This window comes from Camarhynchus parvulus, chromosome 8 (assembly GCF_901933205.1).
Source record: "Camarhynchus parvulus chromosome 8, STF_HiC, whole genome shotgun sequence".
In the NCBI taxonomy this organism is placed as follows: domain Eukaryota; kingdom Metazoa; phylum Chordata; class Aves; order Passeriformes; family Thraupidae; genus Camarhynchus; species Camarhynchus parvulus.
The window spans coordinates 24,038,682-24,057,314 of record NC_044578.1 but is presented as its reverse complement, the minus strand read 5'-3'; the positions used below and the strand labels follow the sequence as shown (position 1 = coordinate 24,057,314).

Genomic DNA, 18,633 nt, shown 5'->3' with positions numbered 1-18,633 from the left:
CAGAGAACTTGGTGTTACTGCAAAAGAAAATTTTATAGGAAGTTGACAACCAAGAAAATCTGTAGATTTTGCATCTCATCCAAAAGATGGCACCATCCATCAGGAGAAAGGGTCATTGAGGCTTTGCTGGCACCACTTCACTACTCAGATGAAACTACTGCTCATGGAAGGATTATCTGTAATACACAAGGGGGTTTGGGGAAAGACTCACACCCACTAAGTGCTCTGGCCTGACTGATAGATAAGACTTGCACACAGTTTCTCTCTTTTCCAGTGGGCTGCTGTGCTCTGACTTTCCTGACTCATGTTATATCTTGACAATAGGATGTCCCGTTGCATCACACCAGGGGGGTCCAAATTGTTCTTATTGCATAAATTATCTGAAATCCATCGTTTTAGTTGTTGATAACTAAAATAACTGAAGATTTGGAGGATAAAGGAGAAAAAATATAAAAGGAGCATAAAATAGACATAAAATTCTTATGCTTTTATAACATTTTACTTCCTCAATAATTTACCTTTTTTAATGTAAGTATAAATTATTCTACAAAATAATACTTGGCTGTGAATTAATTCTTAAAAAGGCAGAAAAGGAGAAGCTGGATGCACATCTGAAATGTAATAACACGTTTCATCTGAAAACGTTGCTATAATCAGCATGAGAATAATTTGCTAAATTAGATATAAGCTCTTATTAACAATTCCCCCTGTTTTGCGCTACAACAATTAATACAGCAAATTGCTCTCATAATATGTCTTTTTATATCTTGCCAGGTAACAAAACCCACACATTAAAGAAATCCTAGACATGAGCACACTTGACAGGCACACTCAATCCACGAAGTATTTCAGGTCTGCCTTACACTAACAAATACTGAACTGACAGGAGATAAAAGAGGATGTCTTTAAAGCTCATTCAGTAGAAATCAAATAGTGCTCTTGCCTGTGGACAGGGCATCACAAGGGAATAGACTATCCTTGTGATGTGTTTTCACTCATTTATCAGTGGGGATCACTGAATTCCTAAATCATCCCTCCATGTTGGCCCATACATTGACATTTCCCATCACACAGTTTCTAGCTGGTTTAAAATCACACAGTTAGCTCCACATTCAGCATTTCCATTACTTTCCAAAGACACATGAAGGTGAAACCCTTGATGAGATGTTCCCCAAGGTGCACATGGATACCTGGCAGAGGGTTCCCAGATGCTCTGCATTCAAGATGGATTGGATTATTCACCACCACTGTTTCATTTAATATTTTTCCTGCATCTTCCAGACTGGGTGGTTCTGGGAAGAGACAAAAGCAGCAGGTTTCCATTAATTCAGCCACCCAGCTAGCAGAGCATAGGACCACAAAGTCATCTACCCTTGGAGAAACTTTGGGCAATAAGTTGCACCAGCTTCCACTGCTAGGTGACCAAGGAATTTCTCCAGAAATTTCATCTCTGAAATGGGAATACTCTCTAATTATATAATCTCATTAGTGGTAAGAGGAATAAAACATTATTTTTGCTAATTTTAAGTTTCTTTTTTAAAGATTTCCAAGTAATGGGTACACAACACAGAACAGCAATTTTTTCTTGTGGCAAGCTCCTCTCACTTCATCTGGTAATAGTAAACTGAGTAATGTAGACAGCTTTTACCTTCCTGAAGTTCCAAAATCTGAAACATGACAGAAACACCAGATAATAACAGTTTGAACATGAAGACTGACAGCAAAGGAGAGCTTTATGAGCATGGGACTGACACTGAAGTTGGTTGTGATGCAATTATCACAGTCTGAATGTGGCTCCTCTTTTTAAGTCCCACCCACAGAGACTCTGCAACCCCTCCTCGCTTCAGTTTAACGCCTTCCAGTTACTGGCTTGGTTTGGCAATAAAAGTCAACGTAGCCATACTCTGTGAAAATATTGCCACGGTCTATTCCTGCACCTCCGGAGGATTTCCACCCCTCCTTTGAGGACTGGGTCACATCAGCAATGCACAACACTTTGTGACCACTTCTAAGCCAAATATATGTAAATCATGGTGAAAGCATTTATTAAATTCACATGCAAACGACAGCTTCTCAAGTTTCTGTGATTCTTTTTCTATTGTTTTTAGCTGCAAAAGAAAATTCCTCTTAAACAGGGTGAAAAATCCCCACACAAGAAAACACTCCTTTCTCAGAAAAGTTATTCCTGTAAAAATTTCTCATTTCCCGGGTCATGGGGAATACCAATATCCACAAAAACCTTGGATGAAATTAGTAATGACAGCAGTGGTATATCACACATTGATTCAGAAACACAGAGTGCCCTTCTCAGGAGTGGGTTAGTAGGAATGTGTTTGGCTTTTTGGGATACTTCTGAGCAGCAGAGGTACCTGTAAAGACATTAATTCATTTCTGTGCCCTTTGGTATTACAGGAGAGAGAGCAAACTCCACAAAAGCCAGTTTTTGCCCTCGCTCCTTACTAATGGAGTGGGACGGAAAGAGAACTGAGAGGTGGATGCGCAGAGCCAGGAGAAAAGCCAGAGCAAGGTGAGCCCAGGTGCAAGAGCCGCGTGGACAGCCCCGTTTGGGCGCGTTACCGTGCACGTGGAGCCGGGTGTGCTGCTGGGCCTCCCCCGCAGCGTTGGTGGCCACGCAGGTGTAGCGGGCGGCATCTCCAGGCAGGGCCTTGCCAAGCTGCAGGACACGGCCCGAGGCCTCCAGCTGTTCCCAAACACAGAGAGGAGCCGTGTGACACCACTGCCCCCAGCACAGCCGCTCGCTCGGGGTGAGTGGACACGGCCGGGCTCATCCCCTCCCAATCCTGGCTCACAGAACGAGGAAACTGCTGGGTCAGAGATTTCAGTGTCCCTGGGACAACAGCATCAGGAGCTGTACAGGTGTGAGGAGAACTGGCTGGTGAGGGGCAGGCAGGCAGAGGAGACTGCAGGCAAGGTACCAAAAACTGCTTCAGCCATGGGGAATCAAAGCCTCTGCAAGCACTCACGCCTGGAACGTGCGAGCACTGGGGAGGGCTCTTGGAAAGGCAGGATCTCACCAGGAGAAGAGAACTACAGGTAGCTGCTGCACTGATCACAGAACAGCTCAGATAACCCCACCTCACAGGGATGAGTGGCTACAGCCACCTCACAATCAGCAGATAAGCATTTGACCTTGAAGGGCTAAGTACAACTGGAAGGAGACAGATTCTGAATTTCCAGCCATGGACTCTTCTGATATGAGATGTCTAGTGGGATTCAGTCTACTGAACACTGCTAATACCTGAGACACCACCCTAATCAGGCAGAAAGCCCCTCACTCTGCAGGATGGCTCTTGAGCACTTTTGTATTACAGTGTGAGAGAAGCAAAAGGAAAAAAAGCACTAACATGTATAACTTACGGCAATTATCTTCCATGGTTTGGATCCCTGAAAAGAATCATGCTTACTCTGATATTTCCCCTGGCTGTGTTTACTGGCTGTCCATCTTTTAACCAGGTTATGGAAGGGCTGGGGATGCCGCTGGCTATGCACTGCAGTGTCACAGGCTTGTGGAGCACAACTGCTCTCTCTGAAGGCCCAGCTGATTTAATGGTTGGAGGAACTGCAAAAAGCAACAGAAAAAAAAACGTTGCCTCATTTAAACATGTACATTTAAATATACAGAAGCAGTATCCCAGAGGTAAGTGCGGCTTTACTTCTACTTCCAGATCTAGTGGAAGGTGTCCCTGCCATGGCTGGTGTCCAACTCAAACCATTCTATGATTCTATTTCATCTGATCTCCTCTCCAGTTTTACAACCTACTAATGCAAATAAACATTTATAAAAAGTTTGAGCACCTTCTTGCCAGCAATTTGAAACAAAAGCAGTCTGCTGCTTCCTGCCCACCTTCAGTAACCTACCGTGCACTGTAACATCAAATTCCTTTTCATGTTCTCCCGCCTTGTTTGCAGCCACACATTTATAGCGGCCGCTGTCTGACACTTGAGCTTGAGAGATGACGAGTTTCTGTCCATTTAATAAGACCTTGTGTCCAGCCTCCTCTCCAACTGGCTGACCATCTTTGAACCACCTACCAAAAAGAAAGCTCACTTTCACTGACAACTGAAATGAAGATCAACAATAATCTTAAAATACACACAATTCAATTAAACAGAATGCCTCAGTAACTCTGCTTGCATTTCTAGGGAAGTCGGGAAGTGTCAGTTTGTATTCCCCTTGTCTGAGTGCCACAAATTGAAGGGATTATCAGAAGAGGGTATTGCGGAATAGCCACTAAAGACAGTGTCAGAAAGGTGACAGCAGATACCACCAGAGGCAGAGAGGAACCTCCAAAGCAAAAGCAATCATGGGTGGCAGAAGAAAGGACACATTAAGTTGCATTAGCAAAGGACTTAAAAGTTTTGTCTGCTCTTATTTTCTATCCTCATCTCCAGGACATGGATATTGGCACAACAAACCCAACTACTTTAAAATTAAATCCTGATGCTGCCAAGTGAGTGCCTGATGGTGCTATCAGTAGAGCCAGGAATTTGTCCTCTACTCATTAACCACCAGTGATTAACACAGGTGGACCATTAAGCTCACCTAACCAACCAGCAGATTTATTTATATTTTTCTACTGTCCTACCAGTGCCCTTACGTGATAGTTGGTGAGGGTGTCCCCCTTGCTGAACAATCCAGCTCCAAAGGGCTATGGAGAATCACAATGTAGCCCAAGAGCTCATCCCCACCTTCCACAAATGGCGGCACTGTAAGAGAAAAATCCACCAAGAGAAACATTTACACATCAGAAATATCAAACAAGTCTCTCTCAAACAGCATTGTTAAACACACACTGATTCATTATGAACCACTGTTCCTTTCTAAAGGGAAACATCTGCCCAGTGACATTTCGTGGCTTCAAATCGCTGCTCTCACTTTTTTACTGTTCCTTGTTTGGTTGTGTTTTCCAGATTCTGTCAGAAGAACCTTGTGAAAGGATGGGAATGGGGGGTGCTTTTGGCACCCTTTGTCAGCAAAACAAAGATGCAGGGGATCCTCTTCCAGGTCCTCTTCACCCTGTCTCATCCTCTCTGGGAAGGAAGCATTGCCACAGAGCTCTTCCACTATCAAATCAAGACCAGTGACATTTACCTGCAGAAGCAGAAGGGATGCTCTACATCTGCATTCAGTATTATGTTCACGTGAGTAAAACCAAAAATCAGTTCTTTACAGTTCTCTCCCTTGTCAGGAGGAGAACTAACGACATTCAGAAGGGACTGCTGAGATACAGACTGTGTAATGGATTCAAGGGATACAGAAGTGGGGGTTTTTTTCAGTAAAAGGTTCAAAACTTGCACAACACTAATTCAGAGAAAAAGTCCACTCCCAGAGGCAACTACTAAGTGATATCTCGAATGGATTTCTGTAATTTTCTTCTCTGAGGACAAGTAAGAATTTTAGACATTGATGAGATGCACGTGCACAAAAATCCTTCAAGAACTAACCTGAAGGTACAAGTCTTCAACTGTCCTGTAGCCCTGGACAGAAAAGTTGTGCAGTGCTAGTTCAGCTAGATACAGAGCATGACTAACTCATTTTAATATATTAATAGCAACAGAAATAAAACCATAGGTTTTATGGAACTTTTCCACTTTAGGTTTATGGGAACCTGATAAATCTGCAGCTCACACACCTAAGATTTCAACGTCATACTTGATTTCTTGTTCTCCAGCTATGCTTGTGGCCACACACCAGTACTGGCCCTGGTCAGCCTCGACAGCATTGAGGATCTCCAGCTGCTTCCCCCCAGCCAGGACACGGAGCTTGTCACTTGCTTTCACAGGAACTCTATCTTTTAACCAGGTCAGGAGAGGGGGAGGGTTGCCAGCAGCCTTGCACTCCAACGTCAAGGAATTCCCAGCAACCACCTGCCTGCTCTGGGCTGTGTCAGCATCACCCTCAATTACTGGAGGAACTGCAGAAAGGAAGAAATATATTGCAAGCCATTAATTCTGTAGCCAGAAAATGTATTAAGAGAAAATGGTTTTGTTCCACCCACTCTGGCTCCATCTGCCATCACATCACGCACAATTTCATGTGAAAATTTGCTGCTGGGGCAAGGCAAAGCAGAGAAGTCAGATGACGTAGCTCATAATTGACCAGCTGTATAAAACAGAGGATATGCAGTACTTCGAGAGGGAAGAACTAGACAAGAAGGACTTAAAGGAGTACAGTAAAGATCCCATCCAGAATGGTTCTTTCAACTAAGTACTGCTTAGCATGCAGATGTGAGATAGAAAATGGAAATACATGGAAGAGAAAGAGCTGAGTAGAAGAAAGCATGGTACCAAGGCCAGTGAAAGGAGGGCAGGGTTGGATGAGATATGGGGAAGGAATTGTTCCCTGTGAGGGTGAGGAGGCCACGGCACAGGGTGCCCAGAGAAGCTGTGGTTGCCCCTGGATCCCTGGAAGCATCCAAGGCCAGGCTGGATGGGGCTTGGAGCAAATCTGGGATAGTGTCCCTACCCATGGCAGGGGTGGGACTGGATGGGCTTTAAGGTCCCTTTCAACCCACAACATTTTATGATTCCATGAAGTCAAGAGCTGTTGGAGAGACCCTTAAAGCAGAGGATCTAAATCTCCCTCTACACAGCCCTGCCAACAGAGGCCAGAATTTAATCACAGTCACTGCCAGACAGAAGAGGCTGAAGATCTTCCACAGCCATTGTGCAGGAGCAGTAAGGCAGCCCAGGAGCTGTCCCTCACCGTAGACATCCACATGGAAGAGCTTCTCAGCAGCCCCCGCAGTGCTGCTGGCGCGACACGAGTACTGGGCAGAGTCTGACACCTGTGCCCGCAGGATCTGCAGGAACTGCCCTCTGTCCACGTACAGAGCCTGGGGGCTGGAAATCACACGCTGCCCATCCTTGTACCAGGTGATGGTGGGCACAGGGATTCCCTTGGTTTCACATTCCAGATTTATCAGGTTGTTGAGGAGCACCGATACCTCTGTGGTAATGTTTCCTCCCTTAATGCTAGGGGGGACTAGTTCAAAAGACAAAAACAACAACATTAAAGCCTTAGACTACAAAGTACATGCAGATTTACACAAAACATTAGAATACTGTTAGAATAAAATATGTTCATCACCCTTCCAAACTTTCCTGCTGTTTTGTTTGGTTCTTTGCCCAGCAGAGCTTATCTATCACCTGTACAGTCCTTCAAGGCACACAGGGTGGAAAGCATGAAGAGAACACAACAAAAAGGCCACCAGGCTCCAACATGAGGCAGGTTAGGACAGCTGGGCCTCCATGCCTCCTGCAGTGCACCTGGGTAGCCCTTTTTCCTGTCTCCAAAGAAAGAGCAATCCCTGGATGCCCTGGGAGGTGCATCCTCCCAGCAAGGATCCTGCTATTGAAAATACCAAACACACCCAAGAGTCTCCACAACAGCAGTGGGAACTGCTCCATGCTCCAAACTTTTGAGGATGAAGTCAGTTACTTTGAGACTAAGTATGAGCTTAATAGTCTTGCTTTATGTTCCTATTTTTGAAGCTTTTTGGCCCATAGTCATTTCCCTTGCTCTCTAGGCAGCAGGACTTGGATTTTTCTAGCAAACAAGCTCTTGTGTAAATCAGCCAATATAAAGAGTCCGTAAATCTCTATAGAAGCAATAAAAACACAGTGCAATTGGCAACGACTAAATTTATGGCTGCTGAAAGGACCAGACACATCTGGCAGACACATTGACTCCTCTGCTGCCAAACATGCTCAGTACATCCACAAATTCCTCTGACTTCCACAGTGGTCATTGAGAACACCACTGCAGAAATGCAAAGTGTCTGTGAATGGATGGATCCCCACCTGAGACAGGTCCTGCAGTTATCAAAACACAATGAAATATTTACTAATTAAACATTTTTTGTATCAAAAACCCCAAATGCACTGAATAGGCTGAAATGCATCCAGTTCAAAGGCAACTGCACTTCTCTATCAGAGATGAGGAATGGTTTTATATGGTGTTTTAGGAAAATATCAAAGCCAAAAGCAGGGCTAAAGAGCTAAATCAAAATAAGAACTAGCAAGAATTAGCACTGAGGTTCCTCACTCTGTGGGCTTCTGTTTGTCTAGCCAGGACTAATGAGAAATACAAAAGTAAAGAGAAGTTCCATTCTGCTGTCACAAATTCATCCTTCCTGAAGAACCTGAAATAAGTCTACTCATCTGCAAGGATTTTATCTGTGGGGAAGTGGGGGAAGCTGTTTTATTCCTCTAATCTCAGAACGGCCACAATCCCCTGCAAGTCCTCCCAGCATTCTCTTTGTTCCTGATGGCAAAGGGTCTCACCAAGACTGGTGTGCGGCCACATTCCTGTGCCTATGGGTGCTCTGTGCTTCACAAATGTCCCAGATGAGAGAAATAATGCACATTAAGTTCACAGAATCACACACAATGTTCAGGAACAAATCCATAGCAAGGGAGGACTCGAGAGCTAAGAGACTCAAATCCCTACCCTTCATACTCCAAGGCACAAGAATTTGTGAGTCCCATGAAGTACAGAGTGTAATCCCGGCACCAGGTTAAGAAAAATAAGACCAAATGTGTATTAAAATCAAAATCTTAATAATTTTCTCCTCCTTAACACAGATCAAAACAATGAAGACAATGTGATAATAAAAATTCAGTTGAAACTAACAGCAGAATTTAAGAACACCCTTCAAGATTTTTTGCTTTCACTAATTAGAATAAGAAGCATATAAACAACATTTCAAGGTGTTTTTCCAAGCAAAAACTACATCCATACTTAACTTCATACATAAAAATACTTTAAAAGGTCGTTTTGGGAACACATTATTATTAAATTAAATTTACACACAAATTTTGTGAGACTTAATTTGCATTTGCCTGAGTATCTCCATTAAAAAAGAAACCTTAAGAGTAGAACAAGAGGATCTTCTGGGATCAGGCATTCCATAAACTCACCATGGACAATGAGTCTGACCTCCTTCACTTGTTTGCCAGCAGTGTTGGTGGCACTGCACTGGTAGCGACCCTTGTCAACCCTGCGAGCACTCTTGATCTGGAGAACTTGGTCCCTGTCCAGGAGCTCAACATTGGGATCACCCAAAAACAAGGGCCTGAAACAGAGACCATTTTGCTTCACAGAATTCTGCCCCCACCCCTTCAGCACCGATTTAAACTGACAGTAAGAAGAACAGGTCCTTTGGTGGCAATAATTGTACCATTCCAGAGTGCCATTTAGCACTAAATTAACAGCTTTAATCACAAGAACCAACATGCAGTGACAAGCTAATATGGTTAACTCTACTCCTAACTTCTAAAAGAAACCAAACCACAAAAAGTACTTTTCTCAGACCTCCAGGATGCCAGAGCCAGAGTCGCGCACCTGACCTCAGCTCCTTTTCCTAATTTATTTAGACAGGCCAGGCCTTTGCTGATAACAAAATGCCAACTACTACTCAGGAACAACACATCCATAACAAAGGGTAAGGAACTGTCACAACAGAGTATCTGTGAGTCCTGACCAATGCCTATACTGAACTACACTGTTTAACACCAAAAACAGCTAGCCTAGCTGGGTTTTCAGCTAATGTTTAAGAATTCTTCTGGTATGCTTTTCTGGATGATGAGATGAGGAAAGGAAAACATGCAGGCTATAAATGTTGTCAAACATATCTATGTACATATAACCTTTCAGAACTTTAATGTATATATGCAGAACTGCATAAGGCACTAGCCAGCAAAACATCTGATACAAGTTCTATCTACCTGCGAAAAAATCATCTCAGCTGAACTACTGCACTTTAACTAATAATGTGTGTAAAATAATCCAGGTAGAATAACTCACAGAATAAACTCAAAAAAATGGTTCTGCTTATCTTGCTTCAACCATCATCTCTCTCCAAAAACCCAAAATCTGCTCTGCAAGTGTCAATAATGGGTGAGTTCAGAAAGGAAAGTGGGATATTAAGTTTTGATTAAAGAATTTGACCACCCCAAATTCTGTGACACTAAGTTAACACGAAGTAGTTACATATTGCACCTCCTTCCTCTCTGCTCTAGGGGAGGAAGAGCCTGACACAAGCCACAAAAGCTGCAATATACTCACTTGCCATCCTTGAACCAGTGAATGTCAGGAACAGGGAAGCCTTTGGCTCTGCATTCCAGACGGATTTCCTGGTTGAGGATGACTGCCACTTCAGCAGGGCTATCGGCACCTATTATGCTCGGTGGAACTTTAAAAAGACAAACATTAAGGAAAGACTTGTATTTAGCCAGGGAACCTGTGCTCTGTGACTGAAGAGAATGCAGCTGGATCTTACTATTCCCTTGAAACACCATTAGTGTTTACTGCAGAGGGAATTCTGCAGATCACAACAGCGTGGCTATCATGACAAGCTCTTCCACAAGTGCACTGGTGATCTGTACCAGGGAACACCCCCACATCACACTGCACACCCCAAATACAAAACAAAGCACCAAAGCCCAGAAATCAAAAGCAATATTTTGTCTGTGTGGCTAAAAAATGGCAAAGTTTAAGCACTCAGTGCTTCAGCAGCCAATAATTCATGGGCAGTGAATAGAAGAATCTATTTATAATGAGTTGAAATTTATTGGCTTCTTAAATATCAACTGTTTTTCCAATCACCAACTAAAACCCAAACCAAACAAAAACCAACCCCAAAGCCACGGAACTAACCAAGTATATGGAGGTTAAACAGCTTCTCAGAACTTCCTGCTACATTTATGGCTTTGCATGAATACTGTCCTGCGTCCTCAGTAGTAGCTTTCAGGAGCTTCAGTATCTTCCCATTGTGCAAAATCTGGAGAGCACTGCTTTCCACAACCTTAGAGGAACCCGAGACATTAGCCTTATGTGATCCAAGCTACAGCAGCCAAATATTACAGCTGGATTTTTATAAGAAAATGGTAGTTTTAGTGGAAGGATAATCTGTTTCCCCTTTCAGTTTCAGCACTAATCTCCTCCCCTGCTGCAATGTATTCAATATGGTTTGTAGCTCAGCCTAGGGGAGGGAGTGGGGAATTCCAACCAGCAGCAATGGGCAGTCCCAGGAGTGCATAAAGGGACCTCTCCTCATCTTAAACTACGACTTATCAGCTGCAAGTGGAAACAGAGGACTCAAGGATAATCCTGAGGAATTCAATTCACCTCCAAAAGTTCTTCTTTCTCCATCTACAGAATGAAAAAAAATGGCAATATTGGTCCCCTCTGCATGGATTAGAATTTACAATACTGAGGGATTGCCAAGGTCAATTCCTAAGGGAATACTGAATATAAAGAGTTTACATTTGACCTACAGAATTAATGGATGAGCCGTATTTAGCTGCCTTTTTGTGGGGGTGTTCTTAGAACACTTAAATTTACATAAAGGCATTTACCTGTATTTATTTTGAATGAATTCTCATACCAAGCCCTCAAAAGTGCACAGTTAGATTAATTCAACATACCTGGGTATCATCCTTATACCAGGAGATGACTGGAGAGGGGTTACCAGTTACTTCACAGAAGAGACTTACAGCGTGATGAACAACCACAGATGTATTTGTCACCTTATCTTGATCTCTAATTTCAGGAGGAACTGCAAGAAAGCTCAACATTATGACTTAAGTCTTCTGATTCCAGTGTTTTCCCCTTTCTTCCTTTCCATCCCAGTCAAGGACCACTATAAATCAAATTTTCTCAAACCCTCCTCATTCCCTTCCCAATATTTCCATTTGTCTTTAGGCTCTGGACATATCTCCCTGCATCCTTTCTTCTCTTTGCCAAAAACAGTCTTCTCTTGCTCAATAACAGACTCCCATGGAAATTCACTCAAACACAAGCACCATCAACATTTTAAGAGAATAATGTTAAAATTAATCTGAAGTTTAATTTTGAAATCTAGTGTTATTTGTTTAGCATATGAAGGAAGCCTATTTCAGAGTCATCCTTCCTCTTCACTGGTCCAGTCATGCCCAAGAACCCCACCTATCATTTGCCCCACTATGAATGCAGAGAGAATGGCCTTAAATTGTGGATTAGAAAGTTCCAACCCCACTAAGGAGATGGAATTCCTACCCTTCTCAAAACAAGGATATAATCCTTCTCAGGCGTTAGAACTTACTGTCAAGGGAAGCGAACAAGTCTGGAATAAAAGTAATTTGTATGGTTTCTATTTACTAACTAGGATTCTGGAAGAGGAAGAATATCAGCAACTAGAAAATCTCCTAGCCTGTGCTCACTCTGGTAACTCTTCTCTCATCTGAAATGCAGATCTAACCCTCAATCTGTAACTTCTACAGTACAAAGCTTCATTTGTTATTCGCATTAAAGTTTTCAAGTAAAACTGGAGTTTCTATCAATAAGATCCCTGAGCAAAACAAGGACGGTTTGTGTATAAAGCCACAGTGAACAGAAAAAACAGGGGAAAAGAAAAACTAGAGAGTGCTAGAAAAATAGGAAGTACTCAGATGTCATAATTTAACAGCACAAGGGCAGATTTGGGCCATGCAATTTGCAATAAGAAAACAGAAGACACTTTCCCAAGGCAGCTCCCCAAGGGCTGTAAGTATTATTTACCATGGACTTTCAGGCTGTATCTCCGCTGTGTGCTCCCAGCCTCGTTGGCTGCCACGCAGACATAGTCCCCACTGTCTGAGGGAGTGAGGGCAGCTATGACCAGCAGGGTCCCATCCTCCAGCACCGAGAGCCCCGGCTCAGCCCCGCTCAGCTCCCGCCCATTCCGCAGCCATTTGATGGCAGGCTTGGGAATACCTGTAAGGAAAAGGGGAAAAGGCCACAAATGCTTCCCTCAGCTCAGAACAAGATTGATTCAAACAACTCCTGCTGCTTGCTGGAAGGACAACACACAGGGAGGCCAGGAGCTTCCAAGAGGAAGCTCCAGCTGTTACAGGATGATTTTAACATTAAAAATCTTCATCCTAAACACTGTAAAATCCTTGTTGGCTAGCAATGACTTTCCACAGGACTTCCACACACAGTGGTGATTTAAATCACTGTTAGTTTGAATTTTTCCACATAAAGCATACATGGAAAATACTGTGTGGATTGGACATTTCTACAGCAGTGCTGTAATGTGCAATGGTCAGCAGACAAATATCCTTTTGTCACCAAGACACTCACCTTTTGCAGGGCATGGGAATGCAATGTGCTGGTTGGCCACTCTTTCTTGGAAAGGGCTGTTGAATGGAGGGTCCAGGTCCTCAATAGTGGGAGGCTCTGAAAGAAAATTAGACCCAAAAAACTGCTTGACCTCTGCTCCAAATATAAAAATACAGTTTGACAATACATAACACTAAGTCTCTCTCATTCACACAAGGTCACATTCCAATATCCCTCTTTACACTGACTGGAATGGGTACTGCACAAGTAGTTTCCATTTCAGTGGGAATATTTAGGAAGCAAGCAGTACAAAGAGGCTTTCAAACTTGACAGAAAATACTTCTCTTTAAATCTTGCTAAATTTATTTTAAAGGCAATGTTTCTGCATTATCTCAAAAATACTATTTTAACTGTTTTTTCCCCACACCACATATTTTAGTGCTACTGCCATCCTTTGTTCTCAAGTCTCATTTTAAACTCCTGTGCAGACTGAGACTATATGAAGCATATTCTTTATAATTAAATAAAGTTACTGAGAGTTCTTTGTTGCCTGTAGGAAGCGTTTCTCAGCATCTCTAATCCAAAGGGATCAGAACGTTGCCTTTAGACTTTTGCAAAGAAGAAACAATTCCTGCTTAGCTTAAGTCAGTCATGCTCCATTGACATCTGTCAGCCCTCAGGTGAGGAGCTGCACTACATATTTAAATTGGCACGTTGACCACTTACCCTTTTACCATTTCAACATCATTTTTTAATTTAAATATAGAGAGAGTGTGTGCACACTTCTTTTTTTTTTATTTCTGCAACCCCTCCAAAGACCAGTTGTTCATTCTAACTCTCCTCAATTACCATCAGAACATAACATCTAAACCAGATGTGGCTTTTGCATCACGTAACAGTGGGTGAGAGAAAGCCCTGCCCTGCAAGGCCCCAACCCCACACCAGCCCAGGCCATGGCAGGAGCGTGGCCCCAAACGAGTACCTTGCACTTGTACTGTGACCTCTGCCGTGTCACTGCCAGCACTGTTGGTGGCCACACAGGTGTAGATGCCAGCATCAGGGAGCTGGACACTGCTGATGGCCAGAGCTCCATCTGGACTCTGCAGGAACTTCCCCCCGTCTGTGGGCACAGCACTTGTGCCTCTGAACCAAGAGACCGAGGGGGCAGGGATGCCCTGGGCACTGCAGGGAAGCTCCACTTGCTGCCCAGCCTGCACTTTCAGAACTCGAGGCCCACGCTGGATCCTTGGAGGAACTGAGGAAGACAAGTGTAGTCCACAGAAATGCTAAAGAAACAATGTACAGAATCATTCTTCAGGCTGGGAGAGCTGGGGTGTTCAGCCTGGTGAAGAAACGGCTCCAGGGAGACCACAGAGCACCTTCCAGTGCCTAAGGGGGCTCTAGGAGAGCTGGAGGGGGACTTGAGACAAGGGATGGAGGAAAAGGACAAAGGAAAACTATTTTAAATTAAGAGAGGGGAGATTCAGACCAGGTATAAGAAAGAAATTTTTCATGCTGAGGGTGGGCAGGCCCTGGCACAGGGTGCCCAGAGAAGCTGTGGCTGCCCCTGGATCCCTGGAAGGGTCCAAGGCCAGGCTGGACAGGGCTTGGGGCAACCTGGAATAGTGGAAGGTGCCCCTGCCCATGGCAGGGTGGCACTGGATGGCCTTTTAAAAGTCTCTTTCAATTCAAATCATTTTATGATCCAATGAAATTCTTTTCTATTTTTATCATTTTAGAAAATGTTTCTTATTTACTGAAATCAAATGCCCTCAGGTGACTACAAGAGCAGCCCTGCATGTTCTCTGCACAGAACAGGATGGGAGATACCCTGGTGCTGAATTTATTTGAGCAAGCCACACTGCACAACTCCCATGAGCATTGCCATATTCTGAGCACACTGGAAGAGCTGTGGGTACTGGCTCTTCACAACACAAAACAATTCAAAAGCTTTTATGATAGAGTTAATCACATTTTCCTTTTGGAATTTTAATTTCCTTTCCCTAATCCCTGATCTTTGTATGTTTCCAAATACAAGTTCAGACAAGGGAGACAAAATATGACTGGAAGTGATTTTGCTGGTCCTACAGAATAATATCAATTCACCATAAGTCTTTTGCCACAATATTTTTTTTCCTAAGGATCATTGGCAATAAAAAGACTTTAAAAAAATGCCTGAAACAATAACAAGTGACATTTTTCCAGACTTGACATTGTGTGAGTGCTTAAGAGACATTGGCTGGGCCCCAGTGTGGGAAGAGCAGGAGAGAGACAAAGGAGCAATATGAGATAAAGGTAAGGAAAGAGAGAGGGACACAGGTCCTGGCTGGAGCCACTGGACACCTTTACACATACCTATGTATTTGTGGGTGTTTATACAATATTTACTTTCCACAAAATCAATAACTCACATATGAAGATAATACAACCTGAAAGAACAACAGCTGAGAGGGTTTAATGTCAATTAGGAAAAAACTTTGGAAACCTCTTAAAGATGCTCAGTTCCATGTGGAAACTTGCAGATGATGAAGCCTGGAGTTCCAACTCACCGTGTACACTGAGCTTCACTGACTGAGTCACGTTCCCAGCAATGTTTGTGGCGACACAGACATACATTCCACTGTCTGAGACTTGGGTCTCGCTGATCTTCATTGACCCTGAGGGGAGGAAAGTGTGTCTGGAAAAAGAAGAAGCAGATAAACTGTATAAATATGTATGGAAAGGTGAATGACCTCTCCTTGCACACCGCTAATGTTTGCTATGAGCTAAAATAACACCACTTTGACCATATTATACAACTATGACTTATATTTACTCCTTTTTTTCCTAACTCTTTACGGAGCCCCTATGTTCAGAATACACAGCAAATATCTAAAATTTAAGATCCAAATTACATAATTTGGTTCTAGCTATTTATATGACATTAAAATGTGATAGAGGCAGAGAACTTGAGCTCTTCACCCTCTTGTTAAAATTATTTGCTCAGCTCAGGTCAGCAGGGTCAGAAAGTTAAAACTTTTATTACTGCTTCATCCTGGCAAAAAAAGTGATGTTACATTGATTCAAAATGGAAGACAGGGTTTTGATTCAAAACTGCCAGTTCTGGTGTTCATAGGAACTGCCATTATTCTGCAGTAAATAATTCGCTACACAGCATTAAGTTCTCCCACAATTCTGGTCACAGATCCGTAACACCAGAAGCTACTTTGGCCAGCTAAGCCAAAATCTTCTGTAAGAGTCAAACATAACAGAGACAAGGAAAATAAGTGTGGAGGAAAGAAAAACGACAGCTAAGGATTGATGAGAAGAAATCCAAGCCTGCCACTCCAGAACTGGCACTAATGAGGACAACATTATCACAAGGACATAAATGGCGAATCTGGGGATTGCAAGGCTGGAGAGATGAATGAAAGTGAAATGTATTTTCTCAGTGTAAAATCTGTCTGATACTACAATTCCTCCTCTGCTGCCTGTATCTTTCCAAACTTTTTGGCACTTTTTTAATAAGCCCAAAAGACAAATTTCTGAGGCAACTTCTCCTCCTTGATTTTGTCCAGTAATTACATTTGCTTTCTGATAAAAGTTCCTTCATATCTGATTTCCCTCTCCCTCTGTTTACTGTTCACATTTCTAACAAGATCTTTGGGTGGTCTCAAACAGTTCTGTTTGGACTAATCTGTAACTTTTGCTGACATCTGTAAACAATTTTATGGAATGGGCTGAGCTGGACTTCTGTTCCTCTGGACAACTTGGATCTCACCACCACAGCCACAAGCAAGTACCCTAATTTATCAGTGTCTCCTGAGGTAAAACGAGGACAAGCAAGAGATGAAAAATGCAGATTTGTTAGCGCATGCAACATGCTCACAGGACACAGCAAAAAATCCCTCATGGATTACTGACAACAAGCCAAATCCCTGCACACGAGTCTCCTTCAGCAGACACAGTGGCAAAAGATCTGCTGAGGCTGTCACAGGCTCCCTGGAATGACTCCAAGGTGCAGGTTTGGCCAAAAGGGAAAAAAGATCTCCAGTACAACTCCTTAGGTCAGACACTGGCTGATTCCATCCATGGGATCACTGGAAGACACCAGCAAGCACAGTGTGCCTGTGGCCAGCCTTGCCATTCCCTGTTTTATGGACACAGCTGGTGCCTGGCCCTTCTGAGGGACCCTGAGGAGCAGAAAGCAACAGCACAGCTGGTGACACTACCTGGCACTCCAATGGGGAGCGTCCAGGGAATAGCCACCAACTCATCTCCCTCTTGCTCTGTGCAACATTAAATAATAAGGGAGAACTCCAAGACAGTCCCCAGCTCTTCATTCTCTATGTCAGCTCAACATTTTACAAGTATTTAACTCTGCTTTCACATGTTCAAAAGTCTCTGGTGAGTTTTTCGATCCAAAACACAGCACACGACATGCCCTTGTCAGCACACCCAAACATTTATCATTATCATCTGTATCCTACTGGCACCCAGGCTTCATATAAATCACAGACAGTGCTCCCCTGACATAAATGTGAAGTACATAAGAAAAGAAACACACTTTTTAAACAATTACAATCATGCACAAATGATATGGGTCTCTGGGCACCACCACAGTACAAATGCCCAGGATCTCTTTCCTCCTGGCCCCCCAAGATTGGATATAAGCACATGCTGGAATGGGAGCTGGGCAACCATGCACAGGCTTAGCAGGCTTGGGAAAGAGAGTTTCAAGACCCAGTACAAAAGGCCAGGCAGGACAAAGTAACACAGTAACACCTTCTGAGCAATCCTGTGGCAGTCAAAAATCACACACCCTTCCAAAATCCTGACAGTTGAGAGGCAATTTCAGTTTTCTTTAGTTTTTCATCAAACATTGTTACCTTGGAGAGAATGGAGATATGAGCTGCATTTCTTTGGCCCAGGTAATTATGGGGGGTGGCAAGCTCCTCACTTCACAGGGAAGTGTGACATCTTCCCCTGCAATTACTGAGACCTCTATGGGTTTATCATGTGCATTTCCTTGCTGGTCTCCAGGCCTGGACACTCTGGGTTTCACTATAACATTGAACATGTTAAGAAGCTGCAATGAATATACATATTTGTACAAATGTAACACCACACAACATCTCTTTTTTATCAGGTATAAAACATCACAATCCTGTTTTAATGGCCTGTCTGCAATAGAGATAAATCACTGCCATGCTGATGTACAGTGCCTGTAGCTCAGACACAGGCTGATGCCCACATGGAACACCACAAATACCAGACAGCCTGGACTATCCATTCAAAAAGATGGACACAACAAATGGCTGTAAGTCATTTGTGTGCTGAGCTCTGTATTGCATAGGCAGTTAGCAACCATTCACTGGACTGTTACACAACAGCCCCAGTAACTCCAAGCCATAAAAGCCTTGCAAACCACACCTACACCTGAATCAAATTTTAATAACATTGGATTGATGATGACAGGAAGGCTTGGGACTGGTGGGATTAAGGGATCTTCATTCCTCTCCCAGCAGGAAATTCTACTCCTGTACAGA

At 43.3% G+C, this 18,633-nt stretch overlaps 1 protein-coding gene across 2 annotated transcripts in view; it reads right to left on the bottom strand.

The window, feature by feature from the left end:
- HMCN1 (hemicentin 1) overlaps nucleotides 1-18,633 on the bottom strand; it is a 164,438-nt gene that overhangs the window by 72,325 nt on the left and 73,480 nt on the right. For both annotated transcript variants that reach the window (XM_030953930.1, XM_030953929.1), the window contains exons 22-37: nucleotides 17,974-18,148; nucleotides 15,655-15,782; nucleotides 14,088-14,360; nucleotides 13,127-13,222; nucleotides 12,563-12,757; nucleotides 11,452-11,582; nucleotides 10,682-10,829; nucleotides 10,091-10,217; nucleotides 8,944-9,098; nucleotides 6,728-7,006; nucleotides 5,655-5,936; nucleotides 4,620-4,728; nucleotides 3,880-4,049; nucleotides 3,426-3,580; nucleotides 2,578-2,701; nucleotides 1,191-1,292 (exon numbers count right to left, since the gene is read on the bottom strand). In XM_030953930.1, the coding sequence (XP_030809790.1) occupies nucleotides 1,191-1,292; nucleotides 2,578-2,701; nucleotides 3,426-3,580; nucleotides 3,880-4,049; nucleotides 4,620-4,728; nucleotides 5,655-5,936; nucleotides 6,728-7,006; nucleotides 8,944-9,098; nucleotides 10,091-10,217; nucleotides 10,682-10,829; nucleotides 11,452-11,582; nucleotides 12,563-12,757; nucleotides 13,127-13,222; nucleotides 14,088-14,360; nucleotides 15,655-15,782; nucleotides 17,974-18,148 (2,649 nt within the window). The remainder of the gene's footprint in view (nucleotides 1-1,190; nucleotides 1,293-2,577; nucleotides 2,702-3,425; nucleotides 3,581-3,879; nucleotides 4,050-4,619; nucleotides 4,729-5,654; nucleotides 5,937-6,727; nucleotides 7,007-8,943; nucleotides 9,099-10,090; nucleotides 10,218-10,681; nucleotides 10,830-11,451; nucleotides 11,583-12,562; nucleotides 12,758-13,126; nucleotides 13,223-14,087; nucleotides 14,361-15,654; nucleotides 15,783-17,973; nucleotides 18,149-18,633) is intronic.